Consider the following 23470-nt stretch of genomic DNA (forward strand, 5'->3'; position numbering starts at 1 on the left):
GTATAGCTTTATTTTTAATATATGTGCTGTATTGCTTTTGTTAAGCCAAGAAGTTTGATCTGTTATAACACAGATAATTAATCATATTGCTGAGCTCACAGCAAATATCCAGATTTCATTAGTTTTTGTCCACATTTAAAGGTCAAGCCTTTTTGTATATACTATTAATTGTATATACAGTTATTTTGTATATACTATTATTTATTTCCCGTTGGAGAGAGGCAAATTATAAAGATTATATATTCTATACTGTAATGCAAAAATATTACTGTAAAATGACTCGTTTAAGGTTTCTGACACCGTTCTGACTTTTAAATTCCTGGGGTTTTTTTCCAGTATGTCCGTCCAAAATTCGGTCTTTAAATGTCTTGGCACGGCAGCTGCCCCGCCCGCGCGTGCGCCACCCGAGGGGCGGAGACTCAGGTCACGTGAGGGGCGGGGCGCGGGGCCGGCCCCAACATGGCTGCCTACCTGCAGTGGCGCCGGTTCGTCTTTTTTGACAGAGAGACGGTGAGGGAGCCCTCGGGGCCGGATGGAGCCGGTGCGAAGCCTTTCGCGCTGCCCCCGGGCATCGCGGTCTGCGACTCGGGCCGGGGAAGCCTCGTGTTCGGAGATATCCTGTGCGGGGCCGGGGCTGTGGCCTGCGCGGCGCTCGGTCTCGCCGAGGCTGCGTGGCAGGCGAGTCCTGGGCGCTGTCTACCGCGGGCCGGAGGGTGCTCCGGCCTTGGGAATGCGGCAGCTTTCCGCTGTCGGCTTTGTTTAAACAAAAACCCCAAAGCGCCGCTGGATGTGTTGGTGCTCCGGGGTTGCTCTGCAGAAGTATTTGCTGTAACTCTACCAGGAGTCCGCAAAAGGCATGCAGATTCTTGTACGATTGGAGGTGTGGGGCTTTTTTTTTTTTTTTTTTTTTTTTTTTGGTCCCCTTATGTGCCTTAACTGTGATCTAAATATGGAAGGTCAGATTTGGTTTTTGCCTCGCTCCCTTCAACTCAGCAGTTTCCAAGCTTACAAGCTAAGGGTGACACATCTGTACCAGCTGAAGCAGCACAGTATCCTGGTTTCTATTGGTGAGGATGAGGAGGGTATAAATCCTTTGGTAAGTTAAATGATGAAGAGAGGAAATCGCATTTGTAATACCGTTCTTTCTTAAAGACTATTGTGATCATCTCAGTAGCCCTTTCTTACCCTGAGTAGCTTCTTCATTCTGGGTCCTATAACGTTTTGATGCCAGGTCATGGCCTACTAATACCCCATGTTTTGCTTATGCCAGATCATCGTTGTTTGTAGGTGAAAGTCTGGAACCTGGAGAAACGAGATGGTGGTAACCCTCTTTGCACACGAATTTTTCCAGCAATACCAGGTAACAAGCCCACGGTTGTATCCTGCCTAACTGTCCACGAGAATCTTAATTTCATGGCTATCGGTAAGTAAAGCTGAACTATAATAGCTTAGGGAAAATATTACAGTCCTTACTGAGAGGTAGTGAGCATGAATAGAAGATACAAAAACCACCATAGAAGATCCTGATGATCTTTTTTCTCACTCCATTGTTACATTATCCTCACAGAGATACTGTGTATCTTGTGCTACCCTAGAGCTCAAGAGCTAAATGCGTAAATTTAGCCTAAGTGTATATTTTAAAATAATAACTTTGATACTTAGAAGCATGTGTTTTTAGTTGATGTCCTCTTTTCCCTGCCAGTTGGTAAGGCTACGTATTTATTGAACTTAGTACTAAATTTAGCTTCTGTTGGTACAGGAAAAAATGCAAGTCTTGTGATACCTAATGTTACAGAGATACTTTTTCAAGCTTGTTATACAAACCTTTTTTCAAAGAGAAAAAGCAAATTTCCCTTTTTGGATTTGACTGTTCCTTGCTAAGGTTTCTTGCTTAACTCTTCTGACAGAATAACAGCAGTAATGTTGTGAGATTACAAGTGCTCTCAGCTGACTTGGTCCCTACAGTGAAATCAAAAAAGCTTTCCCTGTGTGTGCGGTGGCTTTCAAGCCTGGAACAACTTACAAGACTGGGGCTGTTGGCAAGCGATGAAAACTGTGTGTTTTACTCTAGAAAAATCTCCCTCTGGTCTTTTTTACAGTGTGTAGGATATTTTGAATAAGCAAGGAACTTGAAATTATAGTTGTAGTTGCAGTATGGGAAGGCCATTTGTAAAACAAAATACAGACAAACAAAATTAATCTGCATGTGAAGTTTGTGTGTGGAAAGCAAGTTAACCCTTGCTGATCAGTGCTATCCTATGTGCAGTTGTGTGGCAGCTCTGAACTGTAACTGGAGCAGTGGGAAGTGATTTGGCAAAGACTGACTTGACATGAGAACCTGTGGCAATTCCATTGCTTTATACCATGCTAGTGAGCATGGTATTGTTGCTGACTGGAGCTTCCCTAACTTATGCTGGATAAAATTTCAGGTGTGTTGTATAAGTAATAGTTTAGTCTGTCTGCTTCACCAGGTTTTGCAGATGGGAGTGTTGTACTTACTAAAGGAGACATCACTCGAGATCGGCATAGTAAGACCCAGATCCTACATGAAGGCAGTTACCCCGTTACCGGCCTCGCTTTTCGACAGTCTGGCAAAACAACACATCTATTTGTGGTGACCACAGAGAATATCCAGGTGAGAAGCTAGTTGAAAAAATGTTATTCTGACTGGCAAATTCTCTTGGTTTCAGAGTCTAGTTCAGAGTGATCTCCAAACCCTCGAGTTTCCTCTGTAGTCTTATATGCTTTCAGTGAAAGACTATCCTCACCTGGAGCTGGACACTCATGGTTGTGGATTGCGCTGTTCATCTCTCAGTGACCCCTCCCAGGATCTCCAGTTCATTGTGGCAGGAAATGAATGTGTGTACCTTTACCAACCAGACGAACGTGGCCCCTGCTTTGCCTTCGAGGGACAAAAGCTGATTGTTCACTGGTATCGGGGGTACCTCATCATTGTCTCCAAGGACCGAAAGACTTCCCCAAAGTAGGGCTCCTTGAAACAGATAAGTTCTTTTTGCTCATGCAGCTTCATGCTTTTTCTCCTTCTCCTTCTTCCCTGTGAAGCTTTGCTCTTGGGGGCAGATTGCCACTCTGTTGGATGTTGAGGTTCATCCCGACCCATATATTGATTAATTTCCATTATGAGAGTAGCACAGTTAAATGTGCTGAATGAGGGGAATTTTTTCCAGTCCTATGAATTTCTCAGTGTAACAGGATGATGGAATTTGTGTATAAATACATGGTGGTTTCCCTCAGGATCCACTTAGTTTAATTGCCCGAATGAACTCTGTTTATCTTGCTTTCTATACATCCCTAGTTTGAAAAGGTATCAAGATTTCAGGTTATGTTCTTCTTGTTTTCTAAAAGTTTATTCCGCTCTCCAGGTCAGAATTTGCTGGGAACGAGGCACAGAATTCAGACAAACAAGTCCTGAATATCTATGACTTGTGCAACAAATTCATTGCATACAGCTCAATCTTTGATGACATAGTGGATGTCTTGGCAGAGTGGGGATCTCTCTATGTACTGACCAGAGATGGGAAGATCCATGTACTTCAGGAGAAGGATACACAAACCAAACTCGAGGCATGTAAATTTGTTTTCTTGTTAGTCTCTGCCTTATGTCTGTAAGATTGTACTGGCTCTGTAGACTGAAAAATTGAACCATTCAGGTAAGTGAATTACATAACAAGTGACCGAATAGCTTTTCAGTATAGCCAGTGTTATAAGACAATTGGTATGTAAAGGCCCAAGCGCACGAATGCACTAAGATGAAGAAACAACTTGTTTTCCACGTGTGTTTGAACTTGTTTGGTGGGGTGGTATTTCTCTTGTACTGCTCTTACCATGTATTTAACAGATGCTGTTCAGAAAGAACTTATTTGAAATGGCCATTAACCTGGCCAAGAGCCACCATTTGGACAGCGATGGTTTGTCAGAGATTTTCCGTCAGTATGGTGATCATCTCTATAACAAGGGAAACCATGATGGAGCCATTCAGCAGTATATTCGGTAGGTGGGGGTCCTATGGAGCTGTGATGTTGTAGTACAGGTAGCAGCATCATAGGCCTTGATTTCTGTTTCAGCACAGGAATTAAAACAGTCCAAAACAAAAAAAAGTATGACTTGAGGTGAAAATTCTACCCATACAGAGAAGGATGTCAGTGAGACTAAAAGTCTTTGAACAAGTTGCTTGAAAATCTCTTTGTACAACTTAGGATAAAGTTCTTCCCTTTGATCATATTTTAACATGAATAATGTAGGCCTACTGGGATGGAGTGGGGCCTAGTGGGGCCTATCATTATAAAAAAGGGATCACTGTGCAAGATAGATGATGGAATTTGACCATGTTTGGCAGTCTTCTTGGAAAGTACTCAAAGAGTTAATTGTCAGTTTTAAAACATCTTGGGTTTTTTAAAACTAGAACTCAGAGCAGTCTTGTTTTGGGGCTTACTGAAAACTTAATGTTCAGTTTTTAAAATGCCACAAAGTGGTAAATTATTGTGGAGCTGATGCTCCGGGGTCCCTGACATCCAGTGAGAGTCAGCACATCTTTTTACCTTGACCTTGCTTTAACTGTCACAGTAACTGTGACTGAACTGCTCTATGTTTAGAGCATGAGCATTTAAAGCTGACTTTGAGTTATGTGACTGAAATGAAGGAAAATGTAGCTTTTGTTCCAGTCTGCTGTGCTCAGAGCCTAATCTGTCTTCTCACTGCCACCTTTAAGGGAAGATTAACTCCTTGTATGCTGTCATGGTTGTCCCGATCAAGGCCTTTGTATCAGTGTGTGTGCAGTTGGGTGGTCTTACACCATAACTAGTTGTTGCTTCTGATGCATAGCTGAATAGTCCCAAGAGGGTTAGTACCTGCTGAAGTTAAGGTTTCTCTGTGTTCTGTTGTTAATTTCTCCGTTTATTTTGATTTCATGAGTATACAATATCTTGTAACTCTTCCCCTCACAGAACTATAGGGAAGCTAGAACCATCTTATGTTATTCGGAAATTCCTGGATGCTCAGCGTATCCACAACCTTACTGCTTATCTACAGATGCTCCATCTGCAGTCCCTGGCCAATGCAGACCACACTACACTTCTGCTGAATTGCTATACCAAACTCAAAGACAGCTCCAAACTGGAAGAGTTCATTAAGGTATTGGGTAGACATGGAATCGTGCTACATTTTTATGTCATCATAATAATTAAAAAGGAGTTGTGGTGAAATTGTAAATTTCCTCCTCTATGACTGTTAAGAGAGAGAATAATGAATTTACCACTCAGTACCCTGGTCTTTGCTCCTTTATTTCCAAGCTCTTGCTTACTTTCTCAGTTTGGTTGGTTTGCCATCTGGGTCTGGAGTGGGCTTGCTTCTCTCAGTGCAACTGGCAAGCAAATGAGAAGTGGTTAGACTCCTTCCTTTCTGCATGGGGGATTTTTCTCTTGCATGAGAGGTACAATCTCTTGCATGATTGTCCCTGCTCATGTTTTCCTCCTCTGACATAAATGATTACTGCTTCTGGACTGTTAGAATTTTTCTGAGGGACCATCTCTTTGCTTTCGTTCTTGGAGACGAGTGAGAGTGAGGTCCACTTTGATGTGGAAACGGCTATCAAGGTACTTCGCCAAGCTGGCTACTACTCCCATGCTGTGTACCTGGCAGAGAAGCATGAGCATCATGAATGGTACCTCAAAATCCAGTTAGAGGACATCAAGGTGAGGAGACATAACTGTGCATGTGTTCTTACTGGGGAGAATACCAATTCCCTAGCCTCCTCTTTAGTGAGAATATAATTTCACTGACCTCTTTGCTGAGGATAGCACACTGATGAGAACAGCACCAACAATACTTGTTGCTGTTGGTGTGTTGCCTTTCTGCTTTTGCTTGTGTGTTAGACTAGATGGGGAATTCAGAAGTTCTTGTTTTCTTTCTGATGTGGCTTTTTACGGTGCCCTTTAAGAAGAGAACTGTAAGAAGAGTACTTAGTTGGGGATTCATCTAAATGTTTCCCCCAGGCTGTATCCAGTCTTTCTCCCTGAGGAGAAAAATGAACGGGAATGGTGAACTAGGTGATAATTCAGAGCAAATGGGATTTGTGGCATACTCACAGCATGTCTTCAATGCTTTCTGTCCTAAGCTCAAAGTAGAGAGCAGAGGCCAGTGTCCTGTGATTGTTTTGTTGTCTGTCTTCACAGAACTACCAAGAGGCTTTGCACTACATTGGAAAACTGCCCTTTGAACAGGCAGAGAGTAACATGAAGCGATATGGTAAAATCCTGATGCACCATGTTCCTAAGAAGACCACTGAATTGCTGAAGATCCTTTGCACTGATTACCGTCCCTCAGGAGGTAATGAAGGCCCTGGGATGCTAGAAGGAAAAAAGGTAGGGTTTGTGTTGACTGAGAGTTGTTGCTCTCCAGTAGTAACTTTGCAGTGAGTGCTTCTGCATACCTTGTGTTGCCATCCTGATGTTTTAAGTATAATTATACTTAATAAACTCTCAAGAATTATAACTTAATAATAACTTAATAAACTCTGAGAATTATAACTTAATAAACTCTGCTCAGATGAGACCCCACCTGGAATACTGTGTCTAGCTCTGGAACCCTTAGCACAGAAGAGACATGGACCTTTTGGAGTGGGTCCAGAGGAGGGCTATAAAAATGGTCAGAGGGATGGAACACACCTGCTCTGAAGAAAGGCTGAGTGAGCTGGGGTTGCCCAGTCTGGATAAGGGAAGGCTTCAGGGAGACCTCATTGCAGCCTTTCAGTACTCAATTTATAGGAAAGATGAGGAAAAACTTTTTTACAGGGCCTGTTCTGATGCTACAAGAGGTAATAATTTTAAAGTAAAAGAGAGCAGATTTAGACTAGATAGTAGGAAGGAACTTTTTATAAAGAGGTTGGTGAAACAGGTCGCCCAGAGAATTGGTAGATGGCCCCATCCCTGGAAACACTCAGATCAGGTTGGATGTGGACCTGAGCAACTTGGTGAAATGGAAGATGTCTCAGCTCTTTGCAGGGGTATTGGACTAGATGACCTTTAAAGTTCCCTTCACACTGAAACTATTCAATGATTCCATGAGAAGCCCCATTCTGATGTACTGGTAGTCCTAGAGGCAGGGGACCTCTTAAAGTTATTGCTCAGGATTGATCCTTGATGTTGTCAGCATCCTGTATTGTGCTGTATCTGTCCTGTCTGAGACTCTGGAAACAAACATTTCTCATGGAAGGAAGGAAGCACTAGTGTGGCTTAGACTGATGTGGGTGCTTGTCTTTTTCTGACTGTTTTACAGGCTAATTCAGAGGAGTTCATCCCAGTCTTTGCAAACAATTCCCGAGAACTGAAAGCTTTTCTGGAGCACATGACTGAGGTGCAGGCTGACTCTCCACAGGGTGTCTATGACACTTTACTGGAACTTCGACTGCAGAACTGGGCACATGAGCAAGATGAGCAGGTTTGAGCTCCCTCCAGCATTGTGTTTTGAGGGGAAAGATTTGGTGTCTGTGAGTCATATTTGCATTCCTGCAATGCCCTTTCCAGCTGGGCATTGACAACATGAGGCAATACATATGCTGTGCTGGACAAATAGCACAGAAATGGGAAAGCAGCCTTGTATCTGGGAGACTATTCCCTTCAGGACGGCTGAACTTGTTTTGTTTGTATATCATTTAAGGACAGATTCCAGACAATACAGCCTCTGAGCAGCTGGCTTGCCCACAAAAGTATCTTTACTTGCTTGCCTGGATCTGTGAGGATGTTGGCTGTTTGGGCAAAGAAAATCATGTCCTGCTTGCTTAAAAGGTTTAAAGAGCAAGTGCCAAAACTGACCTGCATGAAAGAGCTCCAAATTGTCAGGTCATAGTGCAAAATAGTGTGTATGTGGGTGTGCCTGGGTTCCTCTTCTTGACCTCTCCCCCTTCTTTGTAGATCAAGGAGAAGTTGCACAATGAAGCCCTCACCCTCCTGAAGAGTGGAAGGTTCAAAACAGTCTTTGATAAGGCCTTGGTCTTATGTCAGATGCACAATTTCAAGGATGGTGTTCTCTACCTCTATGAGCAAGGCAAACTGTGAGTGTTACTCTTGTCTTTAGAGTCTTGTCCTTCCCCTCTTGCCCCCACTGCAGCGATTTCTGAACCATAAATGTCTGTACCATTAACAGTAGTGACCTCTTTAGCATCTCAAGATAGGCATGGTAGATGATTACTCTGCAGAAATACCTCACTGTTGAAGCAAGGCAGTTACATAGAGTGAAAAAAAGACTTGTCTTTGGCTTCTGTGTGAGTCTGGGGATTGCGTGGCTGGGTGAAAAGCTGAGGTCCCTGTAAAACCTCAAAGGGCAAGATGGATTGTTGCAGCTGATGAGTCTTTCTCCCATAGTTTCCAACAGATCATGCACTACCACATGCAGAATGAGCAGTACAAGAAGGTGATTGAGGTGTGCGAGTTGTATGGCGACCAAGAGGCTTGTCTCTGGGAACAGGCTCTTAGCTACTTTGCACGGAAGGAGGAGAACTGCAAAGAGTATATTGCTGCAGTGCTGAAACACATAGAGAACAAGAATCTTATGCCTCCGCTGCTTGGTAATGACATATGACATTCAACCCTCAGCCTCCTCTGCCATAGAACCCCAACCCAAGCAAAAACCAGAAAAACAAACCACGAAAGACTCCAACCCAGACTTGTTTGTAGTGCTTTCTGTAGATCAGACATTAGAAGAATCAATTAAATTGGAGCCTACCATTTGAAGTAATAAGCTCCATAGGGAAAAACAATGTCAGTCACAGCTCCTTAGTTAGGGAGAAAGATCTACAGTGTCAGTGAGATGTCTCATACATGATTTCTGTCTGTCAGTGTGGGGCAGTGCAGGGTGTGCTCCTGTTGAGCCTTGGTGGAGAACTAAAATCCATTCCACTACTGTATCCTTCCTTTGTCCCTTTTGGTCTGAGTTATCCCGACGTGCTCCCAGTCACCCATTTCTGGAAGAGATAAATTGAAAGAGAATCTTTAAGTGAAAGAGAATCTTTAAGTGAGCTCTTCCAATTCCATGAGAATGCCAGCTGTCTTTGCCTGTAAGTGGCCTGTCCCAGGAAAGCAGTCTGCCCTGGCAGTACAAGCATAGCTGCAGTTTTTGTGCTTGTGTTTAAACTAACATCTCAGTTGCTCTCAGTTGTGCAGACGCTGGCTCATAACTCCACAGCCACCCTGTCTGTGATTAAGGATTATCTTGTCAACAAGCTGCAGAAGCAAAGCCGCCAGATAGAGCAGGATGAGCAGAGAATTCAGAAATACCGAGAAGAAACTACGAGGATCCGTCTGGAAATTGAAGAGCTAAAAGCAAGGTGCAGGAATGTGTGCTGTCTTGTCTAGTCCTATTCAAGGACAGAACTGCTGTTTTCTTTTAGTAAGGTGAAGTGTAGTTTGTCTTTCTCACACTTCTCCATCTTGTCACTCAGTCCCAAGATTTTTCAGAAGACCAAGTGTAGCATTTGCACCAGTGCATTGGAGCTCCCTTCAGTCCACTTCCTGTGCGGTCATTCCTTTCACCAGCACTGCTTTGAAAGCTACTCTGAGAGTGATTCAGAATGTCCTACTTGCATGCCAGAAAATCGCAAAGTGATGGACATGATCCGAGCCCAGGAACAGAAGAGAGATCTGCATGACCAGTTTCAGCATCAGGTAGGCTAACTTATATTGTCTATCTTACCAAGTTGAAATAGAGTTTGGATTCATTTATGGACCTGTAAATGGAGGCTGGTAGAATATAGAAGGCTTGAGAATATTTTGTAAAAAAGGTTATGTCAACTGGATAATGAGGCATTAGACCCTAGGGTGACTGCATTGTGTAAAGGGCACGAAGAGTCATTGTTGGCTCTGTGAAAGAGAGAATCTGTCCTCACCTGACCCTCGAGACCTATTGGTCAGTGTGACAGCTGGTCAACAAGTTGTATAGAACTAATTAGGGAGAAAGAAAGAAGAACAGTGTGAATTGGAATGGGGACAGCACCAAAATGTGGCATCTACCTTGTGTTCCCCAAGGAGTAATTAAGTGTTGAGTGTAAGAATGGGACATTAGCTGGAAAATGTTAACACACGTGGGAACTAGAGCAGTTGAGGCATACACCTTCCTGCTTAATTCAGTTGCTCATTACCTCGGTGCATGGCTCAGAAGTGGCATTGAAACAGGAGCTGGAATGGCCAGCATCAGAAAATCTAGCAGGTTCTTCTGCTACACCCAGCCCTTGCGTGGACTGAGCAAAGAGCTGCCCTGTCCAACAGTCCACTAAACCAGAGGCTTCTAAATGCAGAGGGAGAAAGGAAGGAGGCTAGAAGCAAGACGCTCTGAAGGCTTTTGCTGATGCTGCTGCTTTCTGTCTGGCAGCTCAAGTGTTCAAATGATGGCTTCTCAGTCGTTGCTGACTACTTTGGTCGCGGCGTCTTCAATAAGCTCACCCTGATCACGGACTTGCCCTCGGGAAAGACTGCTACAACGATCGAGGCTGGCCTGCAGCGGGAGCTGCTTATCCACACCAAACGCAGTACCTGACTCCAGGCCCTGTCCGCAAGCCCTTTCGTGTTGTACGGGGTCCCCCCTGTGTCCTGGGCCCCCTGTATTTGGCTTCCCCCCTTGGCTCCCAATAAAGCAGCGTGGCCGGACAGTGCCGCAGCGCGGCCCTCAGTGACCGGCCCGGCCGGGCGGCGCTCCGGGCGCGCGGGGAGAGGGGCGGGGCCTCTGGGCGGGCGGGGGCGGGGCCTCTGGGCGGGCGGGGGCGGGGCTGTTCACGTGGTAGGGCTGCGGGGGCGAGGCCGCCGGTCACGTGGGGGGGAGGGGGCGGGGCTGCGCGGCGCCGAGGGCCGGAGGTCATGGCGGAGCCAGGGGCGGCCGCCGTGGGCCTGGGGCGAGCGGAGTCTGGCGGGGGGGCCGACGGAGCGGGCGCCGGCCCGTTGCTGCCGCGGGAAGAGAACGGCGTGGATGGTAGAGCGATCCGCGTGGGCACCCGCCGGAGCCAGGTAGGCAACGGCAGGATTGCGGTGCGGGGAGTGGCCGCCGCCGGGGCACCCTGCGGGCGTCGCGGGGTCTGCGTGCTTCTCGGGGCTGAGGAGCAGCCTCAGCTTCCTGAGTTCCCGCGTTTCCACTCCTGCTGTGGAATTCCGGGAAGAATTCCTTCGGAACCCAGAGACGATCAGCTCTGTTAGCACTGTCGTGGTGCACGGGCCGGGGGCGACGGCGCGGGTCTCTCCCGGATCTGGCTGGGACCAACTTGCAAAGTCTGTGCAGCTCTTGTAGGGAAAACACCCCAATAACTGATGCTTTCAGCCCGCTCAAAGGCCAGGGAAGGGACGTATCCAGAGATAGAGAAGGTATCTGTTGCCAGCGGGCTACAGTAGGGAGGAGCAGCCTCGCAAAGAGATAAGCGACCCTCAGGCCTTTGCACTGAGATAATCTCGTTCCTTTTGGTAGCACGTTCTAGGAAGAATTCCGTGCTGTCACAAAGGCATTTTACGTAGACATCAGGACAAGAGAGATAGCCGTGCATATATACTATCTCGTGTAATAACCTGAGGCTTTTGGGGCACTTTACAAAGGGAAGCAGCTACATACATTCATTGCACTTGTAGGGAACTGCAGTCCTGAGAAGGACGTTAATGACCAAAAGGTCTTGAGCCCTTCGGTGGGAGAAAAGCTGAAACTCATCTGTAGTTGATTGAGTCAGCTGCCGCTTGCATGTGCAGAAACATGATACACTAATGATTGTATTTTACTTGCTCCTGGTTTTCTTGTGCAATGGAATGTTCTTCATGCAGTTTACTGCTTTGAGATTTGTTTCTTGCTGTACATGATGATGTAAGCTGTTAATTTTGTGTGTGTGTGTGTGTTTGTAGAAACTCTAACTAGGTCTTTGTTCTTATAGAGGATAAGTAACTTATATTTGACACTAACTGTGGATTTTTCCGCCAGCTCAGTGAAATCCTACTGGCTTCTCCCAAAGCTTGCAGTATTGGTAAAATTCATACTCTTAGAGAAAGCGGGAGGCTTTAACCCTAACCTCAACCACAGTCCAGTGTGCAATATGACTTGTTCTCTCATTGCGGAGCAACAGAATAATGGTTTTGTATACATTTTCTGCCCACCTGTTGATGAGCGGTCATCATTTAGCAGTTGTGTTCCACACAGGTGAAACCAAGAAGTGAAAGCATGAGAATTGTGATCTGTAGGTTTCTGTTGTAATCACTCTCACTAACTCGATACATTTATTGCAGTGTTTCATCAGTGGTTGCACCACAGTAATGCTGGAGATGGGGAGATGTTGTTGTGGCACTGTAGTCAATAAAATAAGTTCTTCAGTGAAGTGTTCTGGTCATGATAGGAGTTCACACAGTTCAAGGAGTTTGTACCTATGAGCGATTTAACTTGAGGCAACCTATTTCTAATGCTTTTGATTTAGAGAGAATGCACTGGTCATGCATGCCTGGCTGTGGGAGAGTGGCAAAGCCTCCTTAGCTACTGTATGGACAATGTGCTCTTTCTTTAGGACTTTGTTTTCTGCTTCCTTGTAGCTGGCCCGGATTCAGACCGATAGTGTAGTTACGATGCTCCGTGAGCTATACCCTGACCTCCACTTTGAGATTGGTAAGTTCTTTTTTGGATGTTGCCCTGCGGTAGATGGCAAGGAGCAGGAGCCAGCGGGTTATCTTTGTGTGCAAGAGTCAGGAGGAGGAGGTCTGTCTAAATTTATCTGAGAGTGCCATCTGAATTCAGTTCAGTTGTGTGGCTGCTGCTTGTTTCTTCTAGGGGAGATAGCTGGATTTCATAAGTCCTTGATGATTTAAGTGCTGAGTATGCGATGGATATGGTGTTGTGTTGCTACATTTGCAAACTTTGTATTGTTTTGGCTGCGCCCTCCTGAGCATTAGGGGCGTTTTCTGGTCTGGGGCTCAAGGCTTTCAGCAGGAATAACAGGAGCTCAGCCATGCACTGAAGGGAACTGCTTTACATGTGTTCACTGGCACTCCAGAGACAGACCATGGCAGTTTCCACTGGGTCAGCTCTTCCCCAAACCTGCCCTCTTTCACCTTGCTTCTGTTTTTGAGAACAGTGAAAGTCTCAATTTCACTTGTCTTAAGTGCAATATACTTCTAGAAGTGAGCTGCTCTTGTATTGAGCTTGAGTCAGTGTTCACACTGTAGTATGTGACTGCTCGTGGCATTCTGCATGGATATTTTCAGCCTAAGCGCAGTGCTTTTATCAAGCCTCACATTTTACCTGTACTGTCTCTGAGCAGTGGCCATGTCAACAACTGGGGACAAGATCTTGGATACAGCACTTTCCAAGGTAAAGGATTTTCCTTTATTCAAGAACTAATTGTATTTATGTTATATTGGCTGTTGCTTCTTTTGTGATTTATGTTTTTCCATTTATGTGTAGATTGGAGAGAAGAGCCTCTTCACCAAGGAGTTGGAAAATGCACTTGAAAGAAATGAGTAAGGACTTACTGTTTTGTCTTTCTCCTTAGCATTTGGTGCTCTTTGGAAATATTTGGCTTGCTGCATAGGTGATCTACTTTCCTTCAGTCCTGGTACCTCTCAGGCTGAAAAAAGTAATCCTTTGATAAGTCAAAAGGATTTTTCCCCGCCTTTTTTTCTCTCTACCCTGGGCTCAGGCCATGTATTTTGAAGTGGAGCTATTGTGTCACTTGGTCTGCCCCAGTTAGGTTTTCTTCTGTTATTTGTGTATTACATGCTGTAATACACAGGGAGGATGTGATCTCATATGATTAATACTTATGAATACATTTTTTAAAAAATACTTTTCTTACTGGTGATAATGTATTGCAAAACAGATTTATTGTCATCCTATAAATGTTAAAATTTATTAACTTATGCAAGCTAAATGTGCAGGAGAATTTGACATGGGCAAATTGTGCTGTGTTCTGTGCACCTTGTCTCTACAAAAAACCTTGCTTCTGATGCCTGAGCAAAGAGAGACTAGTGCTGGTTTCATGGGTTTGAAGTGTTGGGGGACTTTTGTTGTTATTTAATCTCTTTCTTTTCAATATTCTGAGGAGGGTTTCAGTGGTGCCTTAGTTAAAGCATGTTTAAAAACAAAGGTATTCTTCTGCATCTCTGCCACATAGTTACATCATACTGCATTTTCAGTGAAGTTGGTGAAAAGCTATTGGAGACTCAAGTGTTTACAATTGTGCTCGGTTCCTGTGTGACAAAACAGGTTGCCTGTAGTTTGGCTTGTTGTTACTTAAAGTTTGACACATGATGCCAAGCCACATACTGATGCATTTTGGTACAGTGCGTCTCTGTGTAAACATCTCCAGCGTCTTCCCCTCATTCAGTCGGATTGTTTAGGTGTCTTTTGTCACTGGCTAAGGGGAAAAGAGAGACAGAGAAAGGTGAAGTAGCCTTTTAGGAGTAACACAAAAACTGTATAGTAATCCTGGCTATGGAATCCTGAAATTCTTTTCCCTTCTCCAAATTAATTCCCAGAGTAGGTTCAAACTTTTCTGTAGGTGACCTGAAGGCCACTGGTAGATCCCCACATGAGCTCCACCATCTGTTCTCTGATTACTATCATCTGATTTTTAGGGTTGACCTTGTGGTTCACTCCCTGAAGGACCTGCCAACTTCTCTTCCTCCTGGCTTTACGATCGGTGCTGTCTGCAAGTAAGTGTGGACATGAGACTTCATTCTCTTGAGAGTCTTGCATTTTATAGTGTTGGTAAAGGAGAGCAAAGGCAGTGTAGGTCCTGTGGTTGGTCTCCAAACCGGTGGAAGCTCTAGTGGAACTCTAGGGCTGCCCTAGTGTTCCTTAGCTGGCAGGTGTGCTAAAAATTCTTGCTTGTACAGTGATGATGAAGTATTTTGGAGCCAGAGGTAGTTCTTCCAGGAAATGATAGCAGAACGGTTGACCTTACCAGCCTTCCCTTAAATGATGTGTCAGGCATTCTGCACTTGCATTATTTTGCAGAAGGGAAAATCCACTTGACGCTGTTGTCTTTCATCCCAAAAACTGCGGAAAAACACTGAGCCTCCTTCCTGAAAAGAGGTGAGTGGGAGAAGAAGGGGAACACAGGTGTAAAAATAGAAGGGGTCAGTTGGTTGATATTTTCCATTGGCAAGTCAGTCAGCTCATTGCTTTATCCTGCAGTGGTTTTTACACTGCCTTTTGTGAGCATTCCACAGACATTAACTTGGACCCACTTGCTAGAAAAAGTAACACTGTCTCACAGGAGTGAGGTTCATCTCTCAAGCCACCCTTTAGTGGCAATGCTTTCTCAAGTTAGCACCTTTCTTGCCATGATCTCTTGAGTGAATTCCCGCTCCTTGGTATTCCGCTTACTGCTAGGGAATGCATACAAGGCAGACAGGCTGTCTGGTGCAGAATTTTGGCTTTCATGGACCTGAACTGTGCTTCAGTTCTCACTCAGCCTCTTCTGATTTCTTCGTTGTTTTTGGCATCACTTTCTTGTGGTTTCTCCATTTTTAATGACCTGTCTTTCAGTAGAGATTATTGGAATCCTTTGTCTGAGACAGATAAGTGAAATTACTCAGATTAAGGTATCTATTAGAAAGATACTTTTTTATATATGAAAGTGAAAGAAATAAACTAGCCATGACACAAAGACTTGTGTTTCTGTGCATTTGGATAGCAGGAAAATCACATCTGGCTTAGGGTTCAGGTTTCCAGAAGGAAGAAGCAGAAGAGCACATACTGATTTCTTCAGTCTCATGACCAGAGACAGGACTCAAAGAAACTGCATGAAGCTGAATCAGGGGAGGTTTAGGTTGAATATTGAGAAAAGGTTCATCACCCAGAGAATGTTTCAACACTGGGACCACTTCCTCAGGGAAGTGGTCACAGCGCCAAGCCTGACAGAGGTCACAGAGTATTTGGACAACTCTCTTGGGCACATGGTGGGATTCTTGGGGTGTGCTGCACAGGGCTAGGAGTTGGAACTCAGTGATCCTGATGGATTCCTTCCAAATCAGCATATAATATGATTCTATGAAAAGAAGTGAACAGCATATATCTCGAGAAAGGAAATGCCCACACTTGCAGTTTTCTGTGGTTTCCAGTTATATACTAAAAGGTCCTCTGCTTAATGCATTTCTCTCTTTGATGAAGTTCCTCTATTTTAGTCACTTCATCACTTAGTTGTCTGGCTTTGTCTAGTTCATTTTGGGGCAGTGGAGTCTTTTTTCTGTGAAAAATATTGTCTTTCAATGATGTTTCATCAGTCCTTGACAGTGGCTAGGGAGTGCTCATCAGAAGCATATCCTGTAAATTGCCTCCTTGGGAGTTGCTTCAGACGTGCTTTGTGCTAAACTTCACAGAGTGGTTTTCTTTCTTCTAAGGAGATACAAATCATTGACTGGTTTTTTGATCTTCATTTCAACTAAAAAAAAAAAAGGTTACCATTTGTTTCCTTGAATCTTCTGTCCTATATGTGGCTGGAGGTAACTGTTAGGAGTGTTCTGGATTTCAGTGAGTATATTTTTCCCTGCAGTGTGATTGGAACCAGTTCACTTCGGAGAGCAGCTCAGCTCAAGAAGAAGTTCCCTCATTTAGAATTCAGGGATATTGTATCCTTTCCTGGAAAGCCGCGGGAGCTGGGTAAAGCTGCAAACAGGAAAGTACAACTTTGTGTAAAATCCAGATTCGAGGCTGATTTGTGCGACTTGACTTCAAAGAGCAAACTCCTTCTTCAAAGGCTGTTCTCCACTACCCTGTTCTGAGGGGGATATAGCTCTGTAGCCATTCTGTCCTCTGCTTCTCGTGAGGCTGTGAAGAAGCAGCCAGCCTTGATCTAGCTGGGGGTTCAGCATAGAGATGAATTGTATGTTTTGCAGTGTTTGAAAAACTGCATGATGGTGCCTTCCATGTGTTTGTCACAGGCACGTGACCAAATGTTGCTGGGTTTCCAGTAACCCTGGATGCTGTTTGGACCACTCATTCTGTTAAGGATGGCTGACCTGCTAAGAAAAGGCATTGTTACTTCAGTCCTAGGAGCAGAGTTCTTTGCAGTGCAGAAGGAGTTAGGTGCTAATAGTGTACTTCAATGGTGTACGTATCTTTGTAGAATCAGCGCTTGAATTAATATTCCATAATACTTGGCAGAATTCTATTTTAAGAAACAATTGTGCATATTTAACACTTTCAGGATGTACTGACATTCTCATTTGGAGACTGTTGGATTCTGTACAGTCTGTAAAGACTCAGTTGGTTGTAGGACTGTTTTCTGGCTGTTTCTATGCTTGCTTAATCACTTCTACAGAGAGGAAACTTAAATACCCGTTTAAAGAAGCTAGATGAGAAGGAAGACTTCAGTGCCATCATCCTGGCTGCTGCTGGGCTGAAGAGAATGGGCTGGGAAAATCGCATTGGCCAGGTGAGGTGCAGCAAAGCAGAAAATACCATTCTCTGATGAAACACCAACTGTTTGCCTTTCAGACCTTGTGATTGTCCTATCCAAGATAGGCATGCAATCTCCTGACTCCGTTGCCATGTTAGCTTTGATTTGAGGCACTTCTGGAAGGAGTGGTTGGGTTTTTTGGTTGGTTGCTTTTTTTTTCATGCGGAAATTTTTCATGTTCAACTTTGCACGGTTCGGTAACAGTTTGTAATCTAGTTGTCTCATAGCACTTCACAGCACTTGTGTCTAGCAACGCAGCAGTGTGCAAGGTTGAGATTTTAGTGATTAGCTAATTCACAAAGTGTTCTACTTCAGTTGATGGAAAGTGCGTTATCTCACTTTTGTGGTGGAAACACTGAGGCATGGGAAGGGAGAGGTGATATTTCTTTGGTCTGACATGAAATCAGTTCATATTAGAGACAGGAATCTGGCTATCTGGCTCTTGTTTTCTATATTGTGAATAGTGCAACTTGAATTAACTCTTGATTTTACTTTCTTCCAGCTCCTAGGCCCTGAAGATTGTCTGTATGCTGTTGGACAGGTACTTTACAACTTTTGTTTCTTAAAGGGCACTGAAAGCCAGCAGCAATATGATATTAGTTAACTGCGATGAAGACTTCTCGCATCTTGGTTGTCAGAAAAGTACTTTGATCTCTTTTCTTGGCTGTTAAACTGCTTGAGGCACAACTTGATAGGAGACTGGAAGTCTGCTCTTCTACCCAGTGTGTTAGGGGCTGGTTCCTATCAGTAATAGAAAAAACAGTAAATGGGAAAGGTAAATCCATGCGGGATTTGCACATTACTACAGTGGGGCAACACGGCAGATATGGGGCAGGTTCTGGCAGGGTCAGTATGACGCTCCATCAGGATAACTGTGCAAAGCCACTGCAGTGTCTTTGGTCTGTGATGCTCCCTCCTTTGTGCATGATGTCCTGACTCCTGCAGGGTGGAGCTGAAACACCTGTCTTGGAGCACATTCTTAGTGCTCCTGTTTTTGGGTGGGCGGACTGTTCTAGTGCATGCTGGCTGCGTGGCTGAGGTTATGCAGCTAGTATCAACTTGGTAAACTGCAGCTGGTGATCTGTTAGTGATTGTAAGTGACAAATCTGCACATTCAGTCTGAAAAAGTGATTTTGATCATGCATTTGTCAAGTACCTGCAGAGTTCTAGAATGGTTTGAGGTGGCAGCATGATCTTTTAACACTTGCCTGAATAAGTCCTGATCCTCTGTTTATAGCAGCTACTGTAGGATGACCATGCACCCAGCGGAGTGTATCATAATTCATTTCTGTGAGCATTGTTTTTCCCTTAGTGAAAAGGGTCTGAGCCTCTGAGTTCTGTTTCATGATCAATGCTGATGTATGTAGTTGAAGAATTATATTTTGTTGTGTGTTTCTTCTTCTAGGGTGCCTTAGCAGTGGAAGTTCGTGCCAAAGACCAAGAGATACTGAATATGGTATCTGCCCTACAAGATGCAGACACTGTGTTGTGCTGCATTGCTGAGAGAGCCTTTATGAAGCATTTGGTAGGTCTGGCACCATTCCTCTGCCTGCAGCAGTAAATACTGATCTGCTAGTTGACTTGATGCCATAATATGGGAAATCTGTTACACTTCTCTAAAACTGCAGAGTACTTCTGAATCGAAAAGGGCCAGAAGAGTGATGGGCAGGGTTGTGTGCAGCCTAAACTTTTCAGAGGCCTCTGCTTTGAATGTGTTGGGTAGGAGCCTCAGTGTCAGCTGCTTTGTGTTTTAGGAGGGTGGATGTAGCGTCCCTGTTGCTGTCAACACCCTGCTGAAGGATGGCCAGGTGAGGAGTACATTGTATTTTTCATTGATTATTTCTGAAAAGCGCCAAGTGTGTGCACGTTTCTGTATCTTTTCCTGAAGCTAATTTCAGCAGGTAGATACCTTTTATACTATATATATTGGTATACTGTATAGCCAGTTAGGGCAGACAGTCTCCTGACTTGACCCTTCTGTGTTTGTGTCCAAAGCAGGAGTACAACCATGGGTCTGGCTACTGAAGCTGTCTTTCAGAAAATTCCCTTATAATATATACCAGATTCTCCCCTCCACCCCTCTGCTTATTTCCTACTGTCCTGAGGTCTGAAAGTATTGCTTTTGACCCTACCAAACCTATTTTTATACAGTGGAATGTGATTAAGGAGGTGGGAAACTAGAAAAAAACTTCAGCCTTTTCCTTGAGAAGTCACATTTTCCCTAACAGGGATTACTTTTCTTTATATTTGTATTGTACTGCTATTCACGCTGATCCCACTGCATGACAAAAGCCCTTCCCAATGATGACGGACTTAGCTTTGTATATTGGGTGGGTTTTTTTAAAGAGGGGGTAGTTGGCTGCCTGTTTGTTTGTTAATGTGGTAATAATCCATTCTATATATTTTTCCAAGTTGTATTTGACAGGAGCAGTCTACAGCTTGGATGGATCTGATAGCCTGAAGGAGACCATGCAGACTGGTGTTAGTTATCCCCATCAGGTACATGAATCATGTGGCTTCAAAATTCAAACCTGAAGCTAAATGACAAAAACTGGGCCTTTAGAAATAGATTATATTTGGTCTGGTTTCTTGTAACCTGTAACAGCACACTGTTCTTGAGGCTCTTCAAACAGTTTTACCCTGTTTCATGGGTGTCTTAATTCCTTGCCCACTGTTCTCCTGCTGCCTTACTTTGAGGCGTTTATATTTGCAGAATGAAGACGGACCGAATGACGACGTGCAGCATGTTGGCATCACAGCCAAGAACGTTCCTGGTCGGGCCCAGGAAGCTGCAGAGAACCTGGGTGTTGAACTAGCTAGTTTACTTCTGAGCAAGGGAGCAAAGCATATCCTTAGCGTGGCAAGGCAGCTCAATGATGCCCGCTGAACCTGCGGTGTTGCCAACAGGAGTGCTACAACTCTGCAGCTACATCGTGATCCTCTGGAGGGATTTATTTCAACATTCACACCAGTCTTACCTGATGTTTGGGTGCAAAAAACCTGAAATATGAAGTTAACTTGAGTAGTTTCTGCTCTTCAGAGTTTTCACCCCTCTCCACATTTCTCTAAACTGTTAAGCATCTCCATGAAGTATTGTCAACAACTTTTGTAGCTAGAGAGCTGAAAGAAAAAATTAAAAATAAAATAAAAGCCTTTAAGTGTTCAGTTCCATTTAGGAGCAAAGTGACCATTGGGTTATAATCGGATACACAACTGTGCTGGTACTAAAATGCTGTACTGTGCTGAGTGCTTTTGGGAGGCATTATTTGGGCCTTTTCACTCACTGGATCACTGAAGGCTCCCATTAGGTTCCTGACACCATGTTCCTTATAGTAAAGTAGCAGAGATGCTACATTCATCCTTGGCCTTAGTGAAGGTAAATTGAGTTATTGGGTAGATGCACCTGATACACTAGGCAATTGGCTAGTATTAGATACTATGTGTATGTATATTAGCTATACTAGCTGGATTGGCTAGTATTAAATGAGGGGGCGGACAGCCATTTTGATTTCCCTTGTATGTTTGTGCACAAGTCATGAGAGCCAGTTAGCTAGACTTGCCGGTGAAGGGGGAGCTGAAGCAGAAGCCCGAATTCCAGATACTGTCGCTTCCTGCGCTTGGCTACTAGGTCAGCACCCTCTGAGCAGGGTTTGATTGTTACAGTGTCTTGCAGAAACACTGTAACGGCACCGTGTTGGGGTGCTGTTTCGTAAATAATGCAGTTTTGTAGTTTTATTTTCTAGGCAACGTCCACTGAATGTACCAGAGGTAGGTAAGAGTTAAAATAACGGGTCCTTACGGAGCAGCTCTCACGCTCAGTTTTTGACTGGTCCCGGGCCGCTTCTCTCCTCCCCGCCCCCCGCTGCCACAGCCGGCCACGCCTCTCGTCCCCTTCCCTCCTCCGCGGATCGCAGCTCTCCCGGTGAGCAATGGGGTGGCCCTGAAAAGGGCCTTTGAGTTGGGCCGGGAGGGCCGGCCTGCTTAGTACTCCTGCGACTGCTGCCCACTGCCCCTCTTGCTGGTCTTCTTGGGCAGCAGAACGGCCTGAATATTGGGCAGGACGCCGCCCTGCGCGATGGTAACGCCGCCCAACAGCTTGTTGAGCTCCTCGTCGTTGCGCACCGCTAGTTGCAGGTGACGGGGGATGATGCGCGTCTTCTTGTTGTCGCGTGCCGCGTTGCCCGCGAGCTCCAGGATCTCAGCGGTCAGGTACTCGAGCACGGCCGCCAGATAGACGGGCGCACCAGCTCCCACCCGCTCCGCGTAGTGCCCGCGCCGCAGCAGTCGGTGAACGCGCCCCACCGGGAACTGCAGCCCAGCCCGGGACGAGCGAGACTTGGCCTTAGCACGGGCCTTACCGCCGCTCTTGCCACGGCCAGACATGGCGTCTCACTCCGCTGCTGAACCGATACGACTGGAAGTAGCGCGCCCAGCATTTTTATAACCTCCCGCCAAGTAGAGTCCAGCTCATTGGACAGCGCCACTGTCCCTAGCTATTGGTGCGTTTGCCGAAAGAAGCTTTTTGCTGACTGGTCGCTTGTGTGATACCAGCGCGTTTGCTCTGAATGTGTTGGGCGGGGTCCGACCAATCAGCGAGCGAGGCGCCAAATTTAAACCACGCCCAGGTTATCGGTGGGGCCCTTTCGCCGGCCCAGCGAGATGCGCGGTGCCGGCCCGCCCACTGCGGGGGGAGACCAATCCCACAGAGCGCTTCGTGCCGCCTGGCCAGGTGCACAGTGCTTTATGAGGGCTGGAGTCAGTCCCTGGGCCTGGCTTTCACCCAGAGCGAGGTAGAGGGGCTCCCCGCGTGCCTACAGACTGAGAGGCATCCCTGTCTGTAGGGCCATTTGCGTTAGGGCGGCACATTGGGGGAAGAGCAGTTAGGGATGTGAAAAAGCCTACCATGAGATCCTTTTCAGGGAATTCTGGGAATGTGTGAGATATGAGTTCCTAATATGGGTATATTAAGAGAAGCACCAAAGGAGAGTGAGGAGTCAAAGTGGATGAGGAGGAAAAAAACCCATGGAAACACTGAAGGAAAAATAAAAGTGAAGGAAGTGGTAATGTTTTAAAATGTTGCTGATCAGTAAGAATTATCTCTGCAGTCTGTGCTGTCTTACTTAACCCATATGTTATGTATGGTTTTTTTCCCCCAGAGTGAGCAGACTATGCTGTGTGCCTCTGGAGGTCTAAGTGCCAGCAACTGATGTTAGGACACAGATCAGAGCAGCCAGTGGTTCCAGCAAATGGAAAGACTTCAGCACATGCAAGGAGGGGCCAGGGCTAGGTGGAATGCAAGCGCGTGTGATCCCTAGCGAAGGAGCCAGACTACAGAGCAAGTAGGAGAATGGGCTTTGGAGCCCACGACCAGGTATGGGAGAGATCAGGGTCAGCAGGATGCTTACTGGAGGTAGGGCTGAGCCAGTTTACTGGGAAAAATGGATTGGCTGCCTGAGAAATACCTATTGGAAGGCCACATTCCTAGATGAGCTAGCAGGGAGATTAATTTCTCTGTTCATACGCCCTGATGCCAGGAAATCCAGCAACTGGTTACTGGACAGACTGTTTAAGGCCAGGTACTGAATGATTTCATGATGTTTGTGTGTATGTGTTAATGAATGTACTGTATTAGCATACTTACAAACTGATTGGCTGGAGAGGAGGAAGAGGATTCAGGCACTCATACCATTCGTACGTGAATGCTGTGTGTTTTCTGTGTTGATCAGTGCTGCTGGACACAGGCATTTTTGCCTTCTGGTAATATATTCCAATGTTACTAGCTGGACTTGGGTGTGGGGAGGTCCGTTGCCCTTGCATCTATTGGTGTACTGGGCCTGGCAATTTCTTCTCTTAGCCACCTCAGCATTCCTGTTTCTGCTGTTGCATTATTTCACTTTCACTACCGCTGCACTTGCAAAGACTATAACCTGGTACTCCAATGCCTGTGCTATGTTTTTCTGTCAGGTAGGTAGCAATTCTGTGTTGAACTATGGTGCTAAATACTGCTCTATAAATAATTGTTTGTATTTGAAGAAAAGGGACTGG

General features: G+C 45.2%; 3 protein-coding genes across 3 annotated transcripts; 2 read left to right on the top strand and 1 right to left on the bottom strand.

Moving 5' to 3' along the window:
- Nucleotides 1-459: 459 nt before the first annotated feature.
- Nucleotides 460-10653, top strand: VPS11 (VPS11 core subunit of CORVET and HOPS complexes). The gene is made up of 16 exons (XM_058819040.1): nucleotides 460-613; nucleotides 948-1096; nucleotides 1288-1423; nucleotides 2472-2635; nucleotides 2736-2983; nucleotides 3384-3585; nucleotides 3860-4011; nucleotides 4965-5151; nucleotides 5568-5711; nucleotides 6192-6380; nucleotides 7294-7455; nucleotides 7929-8068; nucleotides 8379-8581; nucleotides 9169-9340; nucleotides 9455-9677; nucleotides 10381-10653. The coding sequence occupies exons 1-16, from the start codon at nucleotides 460-462 to the stop codon at nucleotides 10543-10545; spliced, it is 2790 nt and encodes a 929-aa protein (XP_058675023.1). The 3' UTR covers nucleotides 10546-10653.
- Nucleotides 10654-10838: 185 nt separating this feature from the next.
- HMBS (hydroxymethylbilane synthase) lies at nucleotides 10839-20596 on the top strand. Its single transcript, XM_058818985.1, has 13 exons — nucleotides 10839-11009; nucleotides 12558-12630; nucleotides 13283-13332; nucleotides 13426-13481; nucleotides 14598-14675; nucleotides 14980-15057; nucleotides 16520-16595; nucleotides 17288-17401; nucleotides 17928-17966; nucleotides 18831-18950; nucleotides 19180-19233; nucleotides 19838-19924; nucleotides 20139-20596. The coding sequence occupies exons 1-13, from the start codon at nucleotides 10863-10865 to the stop codon at nucleotides 20310-20312; spliced, it is 1146 nt and encodes a 381-aa protein (XP_058674968.1). The 5' UTR covers nucleotides 10839-10862; the 3' UTR covers nucleotides 20313-20596.
- An 810-nt stretch (nucleotides 20597-21406) lies between these two features.
- On the bottom strand, nucleotides 21407-21808 carry LOC131567504 (histone H2A). The gene has a single exon (XM_058819151.1). The coding sequence runs from the start codon at nucleotides 21806-21808 to the stop codon at nucleotides 21407-21409; it is 402 nt and encodes a 133-aa protein (XP_058675134.1).
- Nucleotides 21809-23470: the final 1662 nt, after the last annotated feature.

This window comes from Ammospiza caudacuta, chromosome 23 (genome assembly GCF_027887145.1).
Source record: "Ammospiza caudacuta isolate bAmmCau1 chromosome 23, bAmmCau1.pri, whole genome shotgun sequence".
Taxonomy (NCBI): domain Eukaryota; kingdom Metazoa; phylum Chordata; class Aves; order Passeriformes; family Passerellidae; genus Ammospiza; species Ammospiza caudacuta.

Bases quoted from the DNA above. Each gene is read 5' to 3' on its own strand.
- LOC131567504 (XM_058819151.1), bottom strand. From the start codon at position 21,808: ATGTCTGGCCGTGGCAAGAGCGGCGGTAAGGCCCGTGCTAAGGCCAAG.
- HMBS (XM_058818985.1), top strand. From the start codon at position 10,863: ATGGCGGAGCCAGGGGCGGCCGCCGTGGGCCTGGGGCGAGCGGAGTCT. The intron at 14,676-14,979 runs GTAAGTGTGGAC...ATTATTTTGCAG, and splicing joins ACGATCGGTGCTGTCTGCAA to AAGGGAAAATCCACTTGACG. The intron at 18,951-19,179 runs GTAGGTCTGGCA...TTTGTGTTTTAG, and splicing joins GAGCCTTTATGAAGCATTTG to GAGGGTGGATGTAGCGTCCC.
- VPS11 (XM_058819040.1), top strand. From the start codon at position 460: ATGGCTGCCTACCTGCAGTGGCGCCGGTTCGTCTTTTTTGACAGAGAG. The intron at 1,097-1,287 runs GTAAGTTAAATG...CGTTGTTTGTAG, and splicing joins AGGAGGGTATAAATCCTTTG to GTGAAAGTCTGGAACCTGGA. The intron at 5,152-5,567 runs GTATTGGGTAGA...TCGTTCTTGGAG, and splicing joins AACTGGAAGAGTTCATTAAG to ACGAGTGAGAGTGAGGTCCA.